The sequence below is a fragment of the Argiope bruennichi genome, chromosome 1 (assembly GCF_947563725.1).
Source record: "Argiope bruennichi chromosome 1, qqArgBrue1.1, whole genome shotgun sequence".
Lineage (NCBI taxonomy): Eukaryota > Metazoa > Arthropoda > Arachnida > Araneae > Araneidae > Argiope > Argiope bruennichi.
In genome coordinates this window covers 17,395,289-17,418,993 of record NC_079151.1, presented here as the reverse complement: position 1 = coordinate 17,418,993, position 23,705 = coordinate 17,395,289, and the positions used below count along the sequence as shown (strand labels likewise).

Sequence of the window (23,705 nt, the reverse complement as noted above, 5' to 3'; positions counted from 1 at the left end):
TACTGAATTTTTCACGACAAACATTATCTTTTCACGAATCCCTGAACACCAGTTTTATAAATAGAAATTCAACTTTCCTCTTTTTTAAAAACATGCTTATAAAAAATTTATTTAAACTTAGCAGAAACTTCGAAAATTAACTTATAAATTTTCTTGCTAAAAAAATATGGACTTTTTTATATAGATAATAATAAGAAATCCATTTTTATTATTATGAAATTAATTTTTGACTTTTTTGTTTAAAGACGGTCATGCTGTGCCTTTTTTATAATTCGACATTATTCTATTACATATTATTCTAACACAGAGTTTGCATTAATCTAGCAATACATATATATATATATACATATTTACATATTAAACACACACACACACACACACACACACACACACACACACACACACACACACACACACACACACACACACACACACACATATATTGTACAATAGTTCTTTTACTATTACAGCAATAAAAGATATTTATCTAAAAAATAATGAGTGAATTTTGTTAATTCATAATTATTGAAAATGATTTTTAATTTGGTTCCGTAATAAGTTATAATATGGTTTATATTATATAAGTTACAGTATAAAAAAGGTTTTAATTTTTAAAAAAATTAACATTTTTTTTTTTTTTTTTGTGGAAGATAAATATTTTAAAAAACATTATTAAAGTTTAAAAGTTTTCGTTATTTGAAAAAAATTTATACATTATTATAACGATGCATTGAACTGGCGATGCATTATGAATAAACTAAATTAAAAAAAAAAATTCGAAATTCAAAAGCAATACTAAGATTATTTCAGAATGAGAACAACAGAATGAACCCGGATTTGCAATTTTATTTATGAGTTTGAAAAATTGTCTTTAAAATTTTAAACATCCCCCCAAGATTTTTCTCATCATCCCTTTCAACAAATTAACGGCATTAAATCACTTCCCCGCGACTAAGTACCTTACTGCACATATCCATCTATAAATATCCTTTTCTTCCTGTTCCAATCCATTCCATTCCGCAGCAAACGAAACGCGAGGCAGGAAATTCGATTACACCCCCGTTTTCACTCACCCCCCGTTTCTACCTGAAAAACAAACGCACATGTGCTCTTCCTTCGTCTTCCTCCAGGTGGCGCCACACCGGCACTGCGCTTGTGGCCTGCGGCACCAACCGGGGGGAAGCAGAAATCACAGCGGCACATTCCTTCGACAACCGGAGAGGGAGCTACACACAGTTAACTATCAGATGTCGGATGGAACTCAAATATTGGTGGTTCTGCCTTAGTTTAGTAAATAAAAACAACGCATGTTGGTCGGATTGTGTGCAGCAATGCTCGCGGGGGTGAGAGGTCGTGCATGAAAGCAAAAGGACTAGTTTTCTGTTGTTTTTTAATTTGGTGTGAGTAGTATTCGGAAGATGGAAAGAAGCTTTGTTTTGATTTGGACCATATTGGTTGGAATAACGTTTGTGGAAGCAGGTCCAGGAAGATCAGCGAGGCAGGATGGTGAGTTTTTATTAAAATTTGGACTGTTTTTAGTAGCATGCGATCGATCAAGTCTCTGTGAAAAACTTGTCAAAATTTTGAATCATACATATTCATGCAACTACTATCATCCTTATCTATCTTGGAATGAATATGTATGTTCCATTTTGGATTAGAGATATTATACTCCATCAATCAAATTTAGTATCTTGTTATAATTTGATTGAAACAGCATGTTATTTTTTAAGTGCTCTTTTAATACTTGATCGATCAGTTTTGTACCTTCATGCTAATTTTGATATTTAATCAATGTAATTTTTTTAAAGTAGATAGATTTATTTATCTTTCTACAGTAGTGGATTTCAAATTAGACAGATTGAGCAACTGCCTAGGGCCGGGAAAGGGGAGTTGCAAGCAATTCGATTTGAAAAATATCATTTGGAAAATAGCCAAATAAATTTGTGAAAAATAAACTATTAATCATAATGTTTTAACACGAAATAAACATTTCAACAAATGCAATTGATCAGATCACTATCTTTTCCATTATGTTTACTTAATTATTACAGAATTATGTGTGTTTACTTAGTTATTACAGTATGTCTGCGTAAATAATATGTATAAATGCATAATTAATATATTTATTTATTATGATAACATCTTGGAATCATAATAAATAAAAATATCTAGAACTTAAAATTTAATGTTAAACCGATAGTGAACATTTTAAATTCGAAACTGTGTTTGAAATATGAAAATAAATAAATCAGTTCATTAACATAAGAACTACATAGTTGCTCTGTCTTTAGCCGCTGAATGCACAAATTCTCCGCTGTTAATTTATATGTAAACTACTCCCATCACATTGACGTTATTATATCTTTTTTTGAAAAGGGTACATATATATATATACCGCAGAATATTGATTTAATTTTTGAAGAGCAAATTAATCTAGGATGGCACATGACTTTCAAAATAAAAATCACTTTTTAATAAGATTTTGTAAACTGTGATCACAGTTATATCGCTTTTTGATAAAGAGATTAAGCTCAAAGAAATAATAATAATAACAATAATTTCGCAATATCGAAACATCTCAAACGCTGTATAGCTGAAAAATGTTGACACAACACTCGTTTAGTCGCTGTGTATCAATTTGTAACTGATATCTCTGGAGTATGTCTTTAAATGTAATCGTTATAAATCTTTAATCCTGATATAAAGCTAACAATTGATTTGTAAAAATGGTTGTGTTTTTTTTGTACAAAATCCATATCTTTGAATCTTATTTTGTAAATTTCATATGAAAAAACGCCGTAATTTTCCAAACGTTATATATCAACGTTATATTAGCTTATTGGTGAAACACTTATTTAGTCACAATGTATCAATCTGTAGCTTTTGTCCCTCATATGAGATGTAACCTTTCCGGATCTCTAACGCTGGTAGAAAATTAAAAATCGATTTGTAAAAATGTGTAACGTTTTTTTTTTTACTTTTATAATAAAATTTTTCATTTAAATTTTGCGAATTACTTGTAAAAACATTTTAAAACAGATGATGAAGGATTGGAAATTGTATATTTGCCATATATGACACGTGAAATGGCCTAAAATGTTATCTTTTAAACTAATAACAAATTTTTTCTAAGTATTACATCCATTAATAAGTACTCTTAGAATAGTAAGAAATAGATTTTTTACTGTTTGTTGAAATTCTTAATTATTTGTCTAAAACTGGTTCTGTCAGATTCCGATTTATTTCGGAATGTGCAAATATTTTCTCAAAGATATTATCAAATTAAAAGTTTTGACATAGTGTTTCTAAAAAATGCTTTCTAATATTAAAAGTTGTTAAAATTAGTAATCTTTTATTCAATCGAGTCGTGGAATTGCTGAAATGCATGCTTTAAATTTTATTTTCTGATGAATGTCTCTTAATAGGGAATAAATGAATCCACTTTTCATTTGCATGATTTTATCAGATAAATTAAATCTCGTGCCTGAATGTCTTCTGTAGCACGTTGAAATTTTAGTTCTGTTTGCTTTCGTCATATCCTGGGAAATGCCGCGAGGAGAGAGAGAAAGAATTATATTAAAAAAAAGCAAAGTGCAGTTTTATATTTTAAAGCAGAAATTTAAATATGGTTTATAAATTGGACTGAACATTTTTTATTGTAAGGTTCGAAATATAGTTTTAAATATAAGATAACTGGAGCCAGTATTGTAAATTTCCTGAAGAGAAATTTATTTATGCAACAAATGCTGTGATGATGTTTATGTAATTGATTATTTAAGAAGGTTATGTTTTTTTATTATTATTATTATTTCTTCAAATTTACTAACTTTTTGATGGATATTAAAACTTATCTGCAGCTATGTAATAGTACATTATAATGCATAAGTGTGTTTTACATTCGTATGAACAGAGATTGTTGAAACAGATTTTAAGTTATTTTGACCATGAGTTGAAAGTTTTGTTTCTTCGTTATAAAGAAGTGAAGATCTCAGTTTGAGTGTCACAGTACCATAAATTTTAATAAAATTCTCTTATTTTTCGTTATTTTTTTCATAAATTGCTTGACTATTGCCTTTGGGGTGACATAAATTGTGAAGTTGCCTTTGTGGGGGATGCAGGGTATAGAACTATCTGCAATTAAAATAATAATATAAATTTATAGTGAGCTGGGTTTTTTGCGTAATTGCTGAGAGATAATATCTGCGAAAATTACGAAATACTACATTATCTACTTTGCCTAAATTTCCCAGTTTTTCAAATCTTTAAGAATCCTTATTATTATTCTGATAAAATTGTATATATATAGTGTAATGTAAATATTCTTTGTCATCTGTTGAAAATCTGATGTTATTCTTATTTTTCCGGAAACTTTTAAACTGTACTGGATTTTCGATAAATTTGATTTTAAATCATACTATCGTTTAAAAACATTGCAGTTGTGGCAAACTGCGTTTTTGTCAACTCTGTAATAAATATCCAATACGTATTAATAAAAAAATGAGCGTATTCGTGAGAATTTGCTCGAGGAAAACTTGCCAAACACTGATATAATTTGTCCCTAATAAATAGATAAAATTTTAATTTTCAAAAAAAAATTATAAAATAGAGCTTTTAGCTCTTTATTTTATTTTATTTTTGTTGTAAATTGTACTGACTTTTATATAAAGTGCGATGGATAATATTTTTTCGAACATATAATCGAATATATTTTATGTTTCCTATTTTATTTATGGCTTGTCACTAAAAGTTTGGCTTTAAATGGAACAAATGGATTGTATATTTCAAACATGCTTCCAGTAAAAAGTGGCGCACTTATTCGAATGACTTTTTCTTATTCTTTTCCCGCCGTTTTGATTTATGCCTGTTCTTTTTATTTCGTTTCCGCGAAAACAGCAGTTTTTAAAACATTCAACTGCATGGTTTTTTAAAAATATTTTTGTTTTTCTTCTCACTGCAAATTATGTTATGTTTTTTTTTCTTCTTATGTTACTGCATAAAGGAAAAATTTCATCAGGTTTTATTGAGATTATCTGCGGTTCATTAGGTTTTATTCATTGTAAAAGCCATTTTCATACATTTCGCCTTAAATTATTTCATACATTTCGCCTTAATTCGCCTTACTTTTAATTTTCTATCACAATAGTTTTATGTAATATAATTTCGTGAGTTTGTATTTTCTACGTTGTCTTATTTCAATATTAAAATGCAAATCAGAACTTAATAAATTGGAGATGATACTTCGCAATATTTTTACAGTTTTTGTAATTCTTTAAAGTGTAGTATTAAATAAAAAAAGAGAACCATTTTCTTTGCAAATAGAAAGAAAAACAATTTAGAAATAATAAATAAGATAGTTAAAAGGCATCAGAATTTTTTTACAGGGCAATTCCAATATACTCAAATGAGAGGCGTGGACTCAAGCTTTAGGCACCATGAAGACAAAACATGAGTGTGTTTTAAATTAATTGCTAAGCTAAATATGCTGAGGAGGGGGAGGGGAGGGGCATAATACTGTGTTGTGGACGCCATTTACACTGATTATGTATGGAAGGATCATATCTTGTCCTTACCGCCACTTAGGCTTGCTATACCACAAATTTCAACTATTATAAATTTCTGAAATTTCTTCATTTAAACTTTATTAATATAAGATTCGATCATTTTTATACGAATATTATTAAACTTTCAACTTTCGTTTCCAAACCATTAATAAAAACTTTTTAAACCTTGATAAAATTTTCTGTTAATTCATATCAAGCCATTTATAAAACTTTCTGTGAATGAGCCATGTGTCACTTTACTGTTTCAATATAAAATATTGAATAGAATATTCGAACGAAAATGCAGTTTTGAATGCATGAAATCTTATTGAACATAAATCAGATCCTTAATGTTGTTTTTTCAAAACTTTTATGTTATTTTCTTAATTTGCTATAAAATATATCCTTATTCATAATTTTATAAACAAAAACGTCTTTCTTCTTTATGAGTGCCAATGTTTGTTACAAACAGCCATCTCACAATTTGTTACAACAGCCATTACCGATACACAATCCCCGTGTGTTTCAATCCTAACGACCGTATCTTAACGTTCCATAAACGATGAATAAATTATCCAATCACCACCGTTTCGAGACTGATGCCAAACCATCGCAAAGTAATTTCGCGAGCCAAGAGATCGTAACAAGCGAATGACGTCATTGCTAAGTAGACAGCTCTTCAAAACTTCTTCTCCAGACATCGAGTTATTGTGTTTCTTAGTGGTGAGTTATTTTACGGATATTGACGCTTTATTTATACTGCACCTTCGGAGGGGAAGTAAGCTTCTGTTAGTGCATCCCGGAACTAAATTTAGAAGTGCTGACAACCATTTCGAGGGAAGTTAGGTCCGATCTTTTATCATCTTGTCATCAAGGAATTATTATGGATTCGCCTTATGATCTCTAAATGTTTCATGGGATTCATGATGGAGCAAGAGAAATGTTGCCTGCAACCGTCCAAATGGATGGATTTTTTTTTTAATTCAGTAACCTCGCTATTAACTTTCTCCAAAAATGCATTCAGGTACTTATGTAACTCACCATGTTAAGATTTTTAAAGTAGCTAACACACTTGTAATGTTTATTATAGGGTATTTTGAAATGATTCCAGGGCGTACATTGCGTTTTTAAGAGGCCCTAAAATATTTGATTTTAGGAGGCATTTTTTGATGAAACCCTGGAGTAATTTAAAATTTGAATACTGCCGTATCTTTATTGATTTAGTTTATTTGAAATATCACCCGATGTTGAAATTGCCACGTAGTTCAATTGAAAACTGGAAATAACAAAATTGTACCAACTTCCTTTTTTTTTGGGGGGGGGGGGTGAATGAGAAAAATTAATTAATTCATTTGGTTCTCTAATTAATTTAAAAATAATTTTATTGTATTTGCGCAATTTATATATAAAAAGAAAATTTATAACTACATATGATATACAATGATCTTTAGACAAACTCTTTAAACGAAGTCCGTCGCCTTTTTGAGGATTAAGTTGGTAAGGACCTCTCAATTTCCAATCATAGCTGAATTAGGAGGGTGTACCTCTTGCCTTTTATCCAAATTACCAAACCACACTGAAAATCGTTTCAATTCGATGAATCCAACGTTTACTTCATATCAGAATCTCTGATGGACTATTACCAAAAGATTCGGAATTCAAAATTTACAAGGGGTTTGACATAGATTGACACAAATGAAGACATGTTGGTAAATTGAGTTCGGAATGAGATTTTATAACAGCTGCATTAATGTAAACAACTCATTTTACAGCTGCATTTAGATCAATGCTTCGTTAATTAATGTAGTTGCAAAGTATTATTGAAAATGATTTGGATAATCAAAACCTCTTTTCACTCAGAAGAAAAAGAGGTGCAAAGAAATCGGGGGGGGGGGGGAAAGGCATCAAACAAAGCTTAACTGAGCACGAAAATGGAGTTAACCAATACCCGATGGGAAATTGCTATGGATATTCATGTCCATATCATCTACCCAAACTATTATTTCACAAAAATGGCTTTTGCACTATCTGAACACTCAAAAAATTACTTTTTAAAAATAAACTTCATTTCAATACAATGTTTCCTTTATTTTTAATAAAAGTTTTAATTGCTACATAATTTGTAACTATTGAAATCGTTAATGTATGGAATTTAAATTCACCCATCCAACACCTTCAATTGCATGCTTTTGTCAATGTTAAGATTTAAAAAAGTATTAAGATTTCTTTGAACATTCATTCCGCTGTAAGATGTTCACCTCCGCTTTTATTTTATGGTATATACAATTTTTAAGTTGACGTGTTATAATTTGTTTTGACATTCAATTCAATTCATATTTCTCAGCCTTACCAAATAGCATAGTGAAATTGCAATAGATTAATTAATAAGTAAAGTCTTCTGTATTAATATTTGACAGACTAAAAAGTAAATAAGCTGTGTGAAAAGCTAGTCCCCAGAGTCCTAGAAAAATGTCTCCCAAATTTTAAACATAGCTTTTATACTAGGAATTAATCCGCTTGCCCAAGAATCCAGGTTGCGCATTCGTAAGGCCTTTGTTCCGCATTTGCAAGTGCAGGGTTCGGCCCTAGACAACTCTTATTTTTCTAAAATTTTCTTTTTAAATTATTTCAAATTGAATTAAAAAATTTCAAATCGTTTGTATTAATGTGTTACTAATTTTATAGCAAAAAATAAATGCTCATTCTCATGGTTCTTGAATTATTATTAGAATTTAATTGTTAAAAGGTAAAATAATTATGAATGGAATTTTAACGATGATGAATAATTTAAAATAAATATAATCATTTAAATATCATCAAATTTTTTTTTAGATATTTATTTTGAGAAATTATTTGTTCTGACTCTGCGAAACCGTTTATATCTTAGAAATTAAAGGGAAAAGATGATAATTAATTTAATTCACAAGTAAATGGTCGAAAGTAAATGTTAAGTTACGTATTGACAGATGGTTCAAAATTTTAATAACACTAAAAATCAAGAACACAAACGAAGGACTTTTACCAAAATGCAACTCTGTAAGGCACTCAAAAACATTTACGAAGGAACGAAAATCAACCAATGTGATAAATGTTTTAAAGATTATGTAATACTTTGAAATTTTTCCCTAGAAAGAATTTTCACGGGAATTGTATAAATTATTTTCTACGATTTCTGTCGTTTTAAAAACTCTGAGAAAATGTGCCAATTCTTCTCGGATTTTACTGCAATTAATCTCATATCGTTCTTTAAAGAATTGAGAAAAAAATAAATAGTTAAAATTTTCTGAATTGAAAATTTTTGTGCATACAGATGCATCGGAAGATGAAGATGAAATCACGTTAGTGCCATCATGCAATGAAATATCTAAGTTGAGATTAAAAGATGCATTTATTTAAAATCAATAATTGTTTGCTAAAAGTAATGGAATTTAATCGGAATTCTCAGGTTCAATTTTTAATGAAACAATATTGAAGGATGAAGAAATTTATAAATGAAGAATACATTTTTGAAATTATTGAATAAACTTTTTAAGTGAATAATTATAACTAATATTTAATTTGTGTTAAAGTTATGTTTATAATTATTTTTCTGATTAAAAATAAAAATATATAACTTTTAATTAAGATAATAAATTTTAAAAATAAATAATAAAATCGTGATTTTAATTATCATTCAAATATTCGGTGAATGAACATCAGTTTTTACATAAAATTAAATAATATATTAATTGAAATTACTTTTAAATTATTAATTTAATTAAAATAACTTTGAAAGAAAATTGAGAAAAAAAAAAACTTGTTTAGGATCGAATCCTAGCCTCGGGGATGCTTAGCGAATATCCTATTGAGTGTGCCACCTGAACGGTCCGGCAGTTGTTATAAAACCATTAGTATTTAAGCTTTGCTGAAAGTTTGAGGACCATTTTCTCAAAATTAGTTGGCTGTTGCGTTTTATTATTTTATTGAATGAACACTAAAGGTACACTACCATTATACTAAATCTGATTCCATACAAAATTTTCCAAACCATGTCCTCTCCTTATTAGCCTTTAAGATGTAATGATCCTGCTGGCGATTAAGATTTTGAACTAATTCAGCTTTAGGGTTCCACCTACATGATCTAATTCATGTTTAGAGTTTTATCTATTCAGGCGCAGTTTGATGCCAATATACTGATACTTTATTAAAAAAAAATTAATAATAAAGTTTATACATGTTATAATATTGTTTATTAAATAATAAATTTAAAAAAGAGAATTGTAAGAAATTACAATGAAAGAACAAATAAAATCTAACAATATCGTATATGTGCATAGAAAGTCAGACGCAAATAATTCGAAAATAAATTTACAATGGAATTTATATGTGTAAATATGCATATATAATGTTATTTCATATATATTTATTTTATATTTAAGTTATTTTATAAATAAAGCGTTTTAATAAACGAGTAGAACATTAGAATGTTGCATATTTTTTGTATCACATGATCATTATGATACTTTTTGATTATTTTTCTGATTTCGAATGCTTATGAATTAGACAGATCCTCAAATATCCCTACTTTTGTTTCATTCCGAAATCATGTCGCATCTATAACTTTTTAAAATATTCCTACTATAAGGGTTTTTCTACAATAATTCTTTAATTTAATCCTTCACGTATATTTACTGGATTGAACTTCATTTAGCTTTCACTAGTGTTATTCAAATATGTTTTGAGAATATGTCATGAGAATATATATTTTCGAAGGCAATGGTAATCTCTCCCTTCATAAATTTTAAAATTGTTCTTTTCTTCTTTTTTAGTTGCGAATCGAACTTTCATACAAAGTTAAGTGTTTGCACACTCGGCTGTATTTCCTATGTAAATATGCTTAATAAATCATCTTGTAAAAAAAAAAAAAAATGAGAGGAAGTAAATCGCACACAATTCACAAACCGTTGACCGATAATTTCAGGAGGCACTGTATATCATTTCCCGAGTTCACAAGCAATTTAATCTGGCTAAATTTTTCAATCCTGGCATGCATACATATGCAACATTTATTTCCCAGAAAGTCTTTTTCTTGCAGTATTTTCCAAAAGAATACAATGCAAGCATTCTTTCTCTTTCGTTGATGAATTGCGTTTCAAAAATTCGAGATGGTGGGCGTGCTGTTTATTCCGTTCGGTTTTGATAAAAGATTCGGCATTCTTCGCGGGTCAATTTGTTTTCAATTGACCCTTTCCCGAGCGAAGGGCCCGCTTTAAAAGTCGATTCAATTATCTTGATTCGCTTTCGCTTGGATTCGCGACCCAGCATCCCGCTCATCAATCTTCAGGTTTTGGGCAATTTCTCCTTGATTAATCCATCCGTAGAGAATTAATCGTGCCCTTCAATTGAGATTAAGGGAATTACAAGCGCTTAAATTGTTATTAATGGGAAATTAAGGGGTGAAAAGGGGCAGACGGGTTTCTTGGCGTTTGCTGCGTGACTCAAAAATGCGAACGTCACTATTTCCCACTAACATCTTTAATTCAGCATCCCATAGGAGAAAAGAGGGCTAATTGACAGTTTTAGAGTGAATGAAAAAAATTATCCCTTGTAAAGAATTTACCTTCTTAACGCATTTTCACCTTCTTTGTGTGCTTTATGACCTTTTCGCGAAGAATATTTATCGCCGTATTAACTGTTCAGTACACCTCCCTACTTTTGCGGAAAGTATTTCTTTAACGCTTCGTTTGTTTGTAATCATTTGGACTATTTCGTAAATGTACAGTAATCAAATGGTATCAAAATATCATCTACAGTACAGTATCAAATTGATCTCTGTATAAATTATATAGTAAACCTGTCCTCCTTTATTTAAAGTACTTCTTCAACACTGTTTATTTGTTATAACATGGACAATTTCCTAGGTATACTGTAATTATTGTAATTTTTCTTCTTTATATTTGACTATCTTTTAAAACAATAATCGATGGATATTCGTTACGCTAATAATACAATAAGCAGTAATAATTTTTTTAAAAAATAAATGATTTCCCCTGATATTATCCCTGTTTTCCTAGTTAATCCCCTGTTTTGTATCCCCTGTCAATACTAAAATGATTCAGGGACTGTATATATTTCAATTAATTCTTTATTTAATTCTGTATATCCATGATTACAGCTTTGTAGAGTTTGCGTCAGAAATTATTCTTGTCGCACCCACTGATCTATAGTTAGGAAGGAATATATTTTTGCGAGACGAAAGACTGGATCTCACGGAATTTGACACGGAGATGCAATTGTAGGCGTAAAATATTCTCCTGATGAATTTGATATATTTGAATCATTGCGCTTTTGAACATTCGCGTTTATAAGTTTCTTAAAATATAGATCGACAGACGACCAATCCTTTGTTGGTTTTGACACAAAATTGGATACGTATCTACATTACAAATGTTAAAGCATGTGTTATTCATCTAGTTCCCTTCGGTTTGTAGTTATCGTGATAACTTATATTCGAACTGCCGGACAGACAGACTTCCACAGAATGGATTTTGCTCAAAATTTGATAGATATCTATAAATTTGACGTAAATATAGTTATACCCAATTTACCGTATACCAATTGTTCAAATAGTTTTTCAAATATCTTATTCATAGACATGATGCTACAAATGCATTTTTCTAACTTGGGAAGATCTGAAACTTGAGGATTTGTCAAACTCTCGAGTTTGAAGTTTTCGACGCCTACAGTATCTTCTCTTATTTTTCATATAAGAGAAAGTAAATAGAGTTAATGTTCTTTTCACACCTTGTTCACGAGTCCCAACTCTATATGTTTATACCGACGGAGGAATATTTCAGGGCGTTCCTATGAAAGGAAAACTCTTTCTTAATTACTTCCAAAATTATGATGCCGAAAGAGCGTGAGTCAGGGCAATGATAAAATATATTGTTGTATACCTGGATAACGTCAGCAGAATATTCCCAAAATAATCTGCGGATGGAACATTTCCATTCACTTTCCCTGCGGGGTAGGCCGTGTATTGACGAAATAAAATATATTACTAAGAAGAAAGAAACATTGTTTCTTAAGCTAGCCAGCTAAGGGACTGCTCCGGTTTCCCAGGGAATTAATTTTAAGAAAAGACTTCTCGAGAAAACCTAATTTTTTCGTGAAAATTTTATTAGCTTTTCTTTTGCCTCAAAAATGGTCGGTTATTATTAGATTTATTCATAAATATTTCATATTTGATCAAAATGTTCCATACAAAAAGTTGCCCTCAATTCTGCATTTTATATTATATATAGATTTTTTTTTAAAATTAAAGCAGGTTTAACTTTATAAGAAGATTTTTTAAACTGATAATATAAACTATTTATCATTTTGTTTTTAATCTTTCCCTTTCACAATAGATTATTGTTTATTTTCTGAGATAGCATTTGGTTCATTTGATTTTATATCAAATTTAAGACTTTAAGCGTAATTTTGGAAAATAGACCAGATTCCGATTTTTCGATGAAAAATAAAAGAAATTTGTTATTTTATAACACCGATTAAAGCATATAGTATTTTTTTTCCATATGATTCGTAGCCAATATAAAGTTTCCATTGTAAAGTAAAATCTTAAAAATATTATTTAGAAATTTTAAAAATGTATCTCCTGTATGCTAAGAACTTCTCTAATAGGAATTCTTAAAGCAGGAGTCACTTTAGATAAGCCTTAATCCATAGACAAAACAGAACGAAATGATGAGAAATAATCAATTCGTAAAATTAGATTTAAAAAATCAGGTCTATTAACAACCCTAATAACAGAGTGGACTGGATATTATGGTTAATGGCACAAGAGCCAAATTTGACTATACTGCGCCAAACAAATGTTAGATACCTAATAATAGAAATAATTTTGTTTGATTTGAATTTATTATTCCCTTTGTTTAATCGTGCTCTCGCCAACTTTGAGTTAACCCCCCCCCCCCCAAGTTAATTTCTTACATGCATTTAAGTTTTATTTTCTATGTAGAAAATTTTAAACTTCTGCGTCTCGAGATTTGTATCTTGATAAATAAATGTTCATGAATGCACTAGGCTGAAAGTATTTTCTTTTTTGATTTAACAATACAACACTCCTACATAAATTTTCTATTTCTTTTTTTTATATCACCTTTTTGCCTGAAACTCTCCTAATACCTTGCTTATTGTTTCGAGGTGAATGACTTAGAATTTCTTTCTTCCTTTCTTTTTCGCTTTAGGCCCGCTTTAAAGATCATTTGCAAATCATTCTACTTTCAATAACACCTCAGACTAACAGTTTGTAAAAAATTATAGATTTCCAAATCATTCGCAGAGGATTTAATATGTATTTCTCCACTTGTCAGAATATAGTAAGTACACTTTCAAGTATCCGGCCTAATGTGGCGGATGGGCAGGCCGGATAGGCCAGTGTTCTATGAATTCATTTCTTTGCCCATCAATACGAGAAGACATTTTTTATATGAATACTCACTGTTATAATGAATATTTTCTCACTTCTTATTGAGTACGAAGCCCTCCATTTATCTCAGTATGAACGCAGTCTCGGCCACGTGAATCCTAGAAGCAGTTGCTGGTAACGTGTCGAGTTAAAACAGAAGGCCCTATACTGGTAGTTTATATATGTTTATATACTGCACTGCACGCTTCAAGAATTTATTAGAGAAAAAGTAAGTTAAAGGAAATAAACTGTTCATATTTTAATATAAATTCTGTAATGCCCAAACTTAAGTGCATTAAACATAAACAAAACATTAACGCAAATCGTAGGCCTAATTCTTAAGGAAATTGGCCCAAACTGATTTTATTTTTCACAGATAAATGATTACACAGATATGAAAAGGTAAACTCTAAGATAAGGGTCAAAGCTTAAAGTTTTCAGGTTTTGAAAAAGTCCTTAATAGATAACTTAATAGACACCTTGCTTTTCTCATTTAATTACGATAAAAGAAAACTAGGCTCGATAGTACGGAAACCGGATACTCGGGAGAGTACTGTAGAAAAAAAAATCTATGGGTTAATAGAAAGAATTTTAAATGCACTATTTTACTATGCATATTATTGATTATCATTGTTGTAAGCCAAATGATGATCAAATATGTCAGATATTTCTTAATATATATCAGTTTGTGTGTATTTTGGATAGCAATTTGGCGAAAGGATTTATGCTATAACTTCCTTTGTATTGTCAATCAGAGGTGTCATTGATTTGCATAGAAATTTGAAAGTTTCTTCGTATTGAAAATTTATTCCTGCTATCTCGATTTTAATGCGTTCGTCGTGATATAAACTCTGCTGTGAGGTTTGCTTAAATTATTCTGTTAGTTGGATTGCCAAAGCCCTCTTCCTTTGCCGGATTACGAACGCTCCACCTTGACTCCTATCACTCAATTAAGAGGCTCTTGCCATGCGAATCCCATCTGGGAACCGATCATCCGTCTGCCTTTATGCAAAGTCAGAATGAGTGCTCTATTCGTCAAAATGAGTGATTCGCGTGCTTCGGTTTCGGCCATTATGGCTCCCTTCCATTCAGCCATCGGGGGTAGACGTTTCCGGAGAAGACCGGGCAGATGGTTACGTGATCGTTCGGATCACCTGTTCCGAGAGGATCAGGGCGGAGCAGGTGATTATTGGATGAAAGTACCGGACATTGAAGTCATTGTTCTTTCCCTAAAACCGCATTTACCACAGATATCGGAAGTGTACTTTATTTGTTACTAGGCAGGCGAAATAATCATCCGAGTTGAAATTTGAGTTTTTCATGTTACCTAGCTTTTATAAAGTGGTCTATGGAAATGCTATAATTGGGAAGGCTAATGCTGCGTGATGTAGTGCAGCTGTTTTTAAGTTTATGAAATGTTTTTTTTTCTCAAATAATATGTTAGCATATTTGGAAGCAGCTGCTATATGGTTTACAATCATTCTTTCTGTTCAGATAAAGAAATATTTTCCTAAATATTAGTTAATCGTTCAAATCGGTCTGGTCACACGAGTCTAAATCACAATTTTGATTTTTGGATATTATTAAAGCATGCCAGGGATTAATCGCCAAATAACTTGTTAAGGACGACGCATTAAATTCGGTAGGAATGCGAAATTCACGCCAAAGGAATATTATTTTGTAACTATTGTTCGCCATTGCCATGTAAGGCGTTCTCTGGCATTAGACAGTATGTGAGAAAGTGACAGGCGACCATTCCCGCTAGTTTAATTTTTCAATTCTTTTTATAAATTGCAACATGATTCATGCGAGAAAAAGTGATGCAATTTTTTTTCTCATCTTTCTGTGAACTCATCAAGATTTCCTAACATTAAGCAGAATTCCATGCCACGGAACTGGGAAAAAAAAAGTCATCCATTTCGAAGTTTGAGACAAAAATATTCACTTGAAAAGTCATTCCCAGGTACATAATCGAAATCGAGATGTGAGCAAAGAAAACGAGCCAGCCGTCTCAAATGTTCTTTTAATGTTGTTTGGTTTTCTCGTGTCGCGCATTATCTTTGTTTACGAGTGCCGGAGCTTCAATCGCACGCATCCTGATAAAGCTGTTAACAAGCTATCTCGTTGGCCTCTTTCGTCAAACAAACCTTCTGGTATTGCTTTTGTTTGCTCATTCACTCGACTTTATGGAGCTTTAATGCCTGCAACTGTTTGAGAAATGTCAGTGTTGATGGGAGATAAAACATTTCTCTTTTTTGCTTTCCTGTTTCAGGATGTATTTGCTATGAAGGATTGGTGACTCGTAGATTTATTTCTGTTTGATGGCTGCTGGTTTTGAATGCAAATTATGTACATCTGCAATAGCAAGAAAATTGGAGTTTTTCCTTTTCTATTTTTTTTTTTCACCAAATAACGAACTGCTTTGTTTAGATTTGATATGGAGTACATTTTAGATCTCACCGTTGCTTCAATAAATCATGAGGCTGCTTTAGATGTAGAATTTCCAGAAGCAATTACTATTTATGGATTTAGTCTTCCCCATGTTCTGGGTTTCCTGGGTTCGAGTCTCGGTTCGGGCATGGTTGTTCTCCCCCCTGTGTTCTATCTGTGAGGTGTGAGAAAGAGCCCCCCCCTTCTGTAAAAAGGGGTTGTGCTGACGATTGTGTGAGTGTCATCTTCATATGAGCTAGAAGTCAGACTTCTGCCTTCGGGTGCTCATGAGCCTTCATCCTCAGAAACTACTGTCAGCGGGCTTGTCTATGACGAGTGCATATGTAACAACAAGAACATTTATGGATTTAGCTTTACTATCGCTCAGAAGTCTTCACTTTTCTCAATATAAGCGTGCTATGCCGAATGAAATTCAAATAATGGCAATCCAGATAATTTGAATAGCAATAATTAATTTCGAATATATATTGCGTTGAAATCCCCCCCCCCCCTTCTGTAATATTTACGAAAATAGCGTTACTTCAAAATTTGTATTTTTGAATTGATTCTCAATTGCATATCTGTGACATTCGAAATCCAAACTTTTAAAAGCAGTTTATTTATTACGCAGTGATTTTTTTAACCCATTATTTACCGATGGTACTTTGAAGTACCGTTTAAATCCGGCTGATATCTCCACAATATTACTATTTTTTCTAACAATATTTGATAGAACACGAAGAATGTATTTCCAATAGAAAGATGAAGATATAAGCTAAAAAATAACATTAAAATTTTTAAAATTATTAATTTAATTAATTAAAATATTTTAATTAAAAAAAATTTTTCCTTTCCTTTTTCTTCAGCATCAAAACTTAACTAATGGTTTAAAAATAAATTTGAAAAATTGATGGTAAATTAATTTGGTAAGTCATATCACTGACTCTCCGACTTGCCCGAAAGTACATGGATAACAGCATCGCTGGCAGGAACTGTGGTTGAGTCCTAAAAGCCATCAACGGCCACGGTAGAACCCTAAGGAAGTACATTCCGTCATCGATGGAAGGAGCCAGATCCCCACCTTTTCGTGCACCCTCCTGTGTGGCGAGAACCAACCACCATTCCGGAAGCTTCTCATCCTCATTTCGAGGACCCCCCCCCTATGGGGGAAAAATCGGTGAATAAAGGGTTAAATGAAACTATTACGAACGATGTTTAATTTTTATAATGAAACAAGGAAAACATGAAAAACGAAATGAGCGTCAAAAGTTTTTTTTTTTTTTTCCTTCGTAAAATGGTTACATTTTTTTACTCTTTATTGTACGAATATTATTTTTATAAACAATTTACCTCTGTTCATTCAACTCATTTTTATTCATTCGATGACTTATTCCTAGCAGACTTCATTTTCATCGATGTAGAAGCTAATCCTTCAGTGCAGGAAATTTATTCGATGGTTAACCCATTAAACATCAGTTACGAGTTATACGTTTTCCATGTATTGAAATAGTTTTTTTCATTAATTTCTTAAAAGATTTCAGACAATTCAAGGGTGTCCAATCTGAAAAAAAAATTTGAAAAGCTGAGAATATTTTGCGTAGTTTAACTTAAAGATTATCTCCCCTGAATTTCATTTTGTTAGAAAAACCATCGCTATTCATGTCACGCCACGGGTATTTACCTTTCTCACGAGTTTTCGATGGAAAGACCTTTCATCCGTGTGTGCTCTTCTCATGAAATGACCCTCTACCTGCCACAAAAGTTCCCAATAAAATTCCTTCTCAGTTTTTTCCTCCTTTCCTTCTCCTCTTCCTTCTTTTTTTTTACTTTAGTCTTTTTTTTTTAATCCACCTTCTCTTTGAACAGATACATTAGTTCTCGCACAGGTGATTTTCTTATTCAGGTAAATTTCTTATTCAGAAGAGTTTTTACAATTAAAATTAAAAAAGGATTTCTTAAATTGTGGACTATGTCCTCCATGGTTGATTTCATCGTAGCTTTTTGATATCTCGGATACTGTCATACATTTTTTTAGATGCTTTAATATTCGATAGTAATAACTGGTGAGGGTATAATTTTAATAAACCATCAAAATTTGCTGAAAAACTATTTTTATTCCATTTTTGTTTGTTTATTATTATTTAATTTTTTTATTCTTCTATTTGATTATATAGAATGATGAATGGGATTAAATTTTCAAATGAAAATCTTACTGTGGTAAATTCTTTTATCAAGAGACGGATCGCTTCCACTAAATGACTGAAAATTTCCAATAAACAGCTTCCCATAGATTACTAACGTACAGATTACTACTTAAAGATTCAGAACTAAGTTTAAAGAAAAGATTGAAAGATTCATTAGTAGTATTTTTTGTGAAAAAGTTTATTGTGAAATTATTAAATATAAAAATGAATGAAATAAATCATTAAATATGAATATTAAATACTAAATTATGAAATTCAGGTATTTCTCTGAGAAGAAGGTTATTATGGTTAGGAAGAAGGTTATTATTATGAAGGTTATTAAAATTCTCAAAAACAATAAATATTTGAAAATCTATTACATATAATTCATTCAAAAACATTTATAATAATGGTTTTTATTTGATCTGTATCAATACTGAAATAAATTTTATAATAAGGCACATTGTAAATATCCAGTGCCATAAAATATTTAATTATTTTCGTTATGGTAAACTTGAAATAAAATGTGAAAATGTTTCGTTGTTTAACATAATGTATTAGATTCACTTATAGTTTCCTCCCTTTAACGAGTACATCTTAATTTGAAAGAGGTGCCATTTAATAAGATTTGTCATATGAGAAATAATTCTACTCTCCAAGTTTCCACGCCTTATTAGCGCGTTAGCATTAGAGCTTAGATTTAACAATTACGGACATACTAAATTTCAGGTGGATTTGTGTGTCACATAGTCGTGCAACCCTGGATAGAAATAAATGGGCTGCAGATATAAATGGAATGAATCTTTGAGGGTAACATGAAAGCTTTGTTTGTGTATATTTTTGTGCGATTTAAGGCCAAAATAAAAATAATAAAATGAAGTGGGGAGTAGGGAGAAGTGAAAAATAAAAATTGGCCCAAAATGTGTTGACATTTCACCATAGTTTCTTCTCTGGTTTCAGTGCCATAATCCATGAACCTCCAATACTAAGGCTGCCTTAAAATCTCTGCTGTAATCTCTTTAGAAGAATGTAATTGAATAAAAATGGAAATGTTTAATTTTTATTTCAAATGTTCCAATATTTATTTTTCTTGCATATACATCTGCATTTTAAAATCCTGTATTGTTATGTCAAGACAGCTTTTTAGGAATTATTTAGCATTTACTTATCGAATTACTGATCAAATAGATATGTTAATATCTTTATGTTATGCGCATTTCTTGAAATATTTTCTGTTTATATAATGATTATCTACATAGCAATTGAGAAGGAAATGCTATTTTCTTGATAGCATTATAATATGAAACACAATCAGAAAGGAAGTCATCTGAATTCGGTTTAATTACGTTTATATGATAGACAAGATATAATTCAAGAAACTGAAATCCGTAATAAAATAGAACTTAAATAACAGGCGGTATCACTTACATTTCTGGATCTAAATTGTATAGTTTTTCTTTTGAAAAATAGAATTTTCTAGTTTTCGGAGAGGCACAACGACAAATCAATAAAAACTTCGGAACTTTCGTAAACATTTTCTCCGTTTCCTTCACGGGATAAAAACGGGGAAAAAAAAAAGCGATCCTTTTTTTTGTTTTGTTCTCGAACTATTCCCGTGAATTATGGCGGAAGGGAAACAAAGAATTTTTGTGCTTATGTGTAACCAAAACAAAGTCGGTCTCAGAGCTCTGTCAGAATTTCAAACAAACATTGACAAATTTCCTTCTTTAGGGAAAACATTTGCTTTCCTACAGAAAAAGAGAAGTCAATAGTTTATTCTTGAAAAAAAAAAAAAAAAGTAAATAAATAAATAAAAAAAAACCGAAGGAAAACATGGACTGGAAAAATTGACGCAAACAAACAGGACAAACGCAACTGGAGAATTTCTTTTACTTTTGACAACAGGATCAGCTGTTCTGAAATTCGATTTCTATCCCCTCTCCCATTGCCTTATTTCTCTTTTGCCCCCCTCCCATCCCAGCTCCGTCGTTCGGTCGACAAAGTTCCGAAGATCTACTCTCAGTTATTTTCCGTGACGTCATTTGTGCGAGTTGTTGTGTAAAGGAAGACTCCGTGGAATCGATTGGATTACGTATACAAGATGTCGCTCGTGAACTGGCTAAATGCCCTGCTAAATTGTATCTCTCGGGAACTTTGTATATTTCTCCATTGCTGTTCAAACATGTTTAAGCAATCTCGAGAAATTTACACTTAAAAAAAATTAGAATTTCTAATCTAATAATTACGAATCTAATTTTGATACTTCTATGAAAAAAATAATAAGAATAAGCGTTTTTAAAAACACTCTTTTATATTAGTAAAGTCGAGAAATCGTATGTTTTTAATTGAATTTAGAGTGAAAATAAAATCGTACAAAACTTAAATACTTTAAATAACTAGGCTTAAAGCTTCATAACTCGGTATGTTTCAACCGCAAGTAGAATGAGACTTTTATTGTTTAAATTGTTTTTGCGTGTTATGAAAATTTTGCTAAATGGAGTAATAAATTCGGATGGGAAAGAGGCTATATAAAATTTAACTTCTTTATACTTCTTAATTTCTTCAACAGTGTATCCATTGATTCAAATAACTTTTTAATGTTGTTTAGAATATTTCTAGGTAGAAAAATGTATGCCAGTCTAACACTTTTGGGAATTAACAACAAGAGCCAAAATTAGTGGGTACCTTGCATTTTATTTTTTAATTAATATTTACGACTTAATTTTCATACAGTATCCCCTTCAATGCTTTCACTTTTTACAATTTTTCTCTTTGAATTCCAGATTTTTGAAAAGAAAAACCCATTTCGTACATTTTATTACATTGATCAAAACGAGTTCTTAAAAATTCTTTTTAAAAAGATCCACTTGTGTAGTCTCTTATCTTCTTAGTCTTTTATGTTCGATATTGATTTTCGTTGTATTTGAAATACGTAATTTCAAGAAGAAATGAACTTCTTTTACCTCTCCTTAAGAGATCAGATTAAAAAAAATGTGGGAAGATAATACCTATCATAAGAACAAAATAACTTACTGTTTTTATGAGGAACATTTGTTAACAAATTGCCAATTAAATAAAGCCAACTCCTATTCCGACCGAGGGAAAAAAATGTAATAATTATCATCAAAATATAATCAAATAAGAAAAAAAGGCAAGGAACCTACGTCGGTTACGGGACTTACAATTCATCTAATAGTTGATAATGTTGCCTGGCATTTACAACCAGAGTCGAAATGAAGGCAATTATGCAAATAAGTGTATTAGTGCCACGTAAACAAGACGGCGATCCGATTTAAACCGGTTCCATAAATACATAATGGCCGTATAAACGTCCCGCTGCTGGTTTTGGCCATAAATTCCTCTCGTCTACTCTGGGGATGTCTGCCAGCTGCTTATTATTATAATCGAGTTGTTAAAATCAAGAAGCTGGGTCTAAAAAGGAGGGTTCTCTCCGCGCGGAGGAGTAATGGATGAGATGTGCTAAGTGAGGGAGAAGAAAGAACGTTCTCAAGCTCCTCTCTCCGCCGGAAGTTTTACTTCCACACAAAGATAGCGTGCGAAATGATGGAATTTGCCGGTGTAAATCATCACGCGAAATTCAGTTTGTTGTGTTCTTTCGTTAACTTACGTTCCCTCGGTAGATCTGAGAAAACCTAGGGTTATTTTCAGTCTGCTTCCATTCTCAAATGTTTTTGAGCAATTTTCATTGATGTTGAGTTAAAAGTAGTTCACCGAAAGACTTGGATCTGGAAAACAAATGTGCGCTGTAAATGGAAGAGAAAATAAATTTTGTTAAATCCCCTTTTATTTTAATTTATTACCTGAAAGATTCCATCACCTTTCTTTAACTTTCTTATTTAAATTTTATGCGTAAAATAATAAAAAAATGTACATGCACCTACTGTTTTCATAAGCTCTACTACGAATAAAATCTCTTAACTTCTTGTGTCGCATTTTTTATAAGATAGCAGCTGAATGTCCAACTGCATACAAAGTTGTGATACCTAATAATTGTATCAATGTCACTATGTCATTCTAGTCCTCAATTTAGGGAAGGTTTATTGGTCATTCATATCTGTACTGCAAAACTATTAAATTCTATTGAAGTTTTCCAACTCATAAACAAATACAAGATTTTTTTTTATATATATATTTCGTGTATCATTTTGAAATCAGTCAGCCCCTGTTGGGCAGATATTATCCATGTGAACCCTGATCAAATAATTCGAATAACTCCTCCTCAGAGTGTCCTGTCCAGAAAACTTCATTCTGCACTAGCGTGAGGACCTTAATCCCTCGAAGATTTAGGATTTTGTACCAAAGTGAGGACGTTAATCGCTAAAAGATTTAGGATTCTGCACCGACGTGAAGACGTTAATCTCTCGAAGATTTTAAGATTCTGTACCAACGTGAAGACATTAATCTGTTGGAAGATTTAGGATTCTGCACGAACACGAATACGTTAATCTTTAGAATTTTAAAGATTTTGCACCAACGTGAGGACGTTAATCTCTCAAAAATTTAGGATTTTTCACCAACATGAAGACGTTAATCTATCGAAGATTTAGGATTTCAAAGACTCACGAACAAGATGAGTGAAATTTAGAACAAATTCGACATTCTCTTATTGGAGACCCCAATATATTCCAACAGATTTTGCAGTCGAAATTAAACAACAGAAATATGAATGTAATTTTTGTTCCAAATTTTTGTGTAGATTGTAGTCGTTTAAAACTAACTCCCGTTGATAAATCAATGACTTCGAAATATGTTCAGATTGTGTTTGCTATTTATTATTTACTAGTGCATAATTTACTTTTCTGAGCATATATAGGTTGTTGCAGATTATAATTTTTATGCAGTCGTGATTGTAATTAAAAAATATGAAATGAATTTATTTATTTTCTTAAACTTATTCGTCAAGATTATAACTAAAATACAAATAAAATAATAAGACATATTTCTTTCCGGCCTATACCATTAAAAACATGGCACAACTAAAATACTAACAAAAAAACAAAAACAAAGCACGCATTTCTTTTCCTATGAAATAAAATTCTATTTCACCATACTTCAGGAAAGTACTCGGACCTTGTAAAC

At 31.1% G+C, this 23,705-nt stretch overlaps 1 protein-coding gene across 5 annotated transcripts in view; it reads left to right on the top strand.

Moving 5' to 3' along the window:
• The first annotated feature begins 1,210 nt into the window (after nt 1–1,210).
• LOC129963467 (netrin receptor UNC5C-like) overlaps nt 1,211–23,705 on the top strand; it is a 105,447-nt gene continuing 82,952 nt past the window's right edge. For all 5 annotated transcript variants that reach the window (XM_056077903.1, XM_056077895.1, XM_056077887.1 and 2 more), the window contains exon 1: nt 1,211–1,506. In XM_056077903.1, coding sequence (XP_055933878.1) covers nt 1,419–1,506 — 88 coding nt within the window. In that variant the 5' untranslated portion in view covers nt 1,211–1,418. The remainder of the gene's footprint in view (nt 1,507–23,705) is intronic.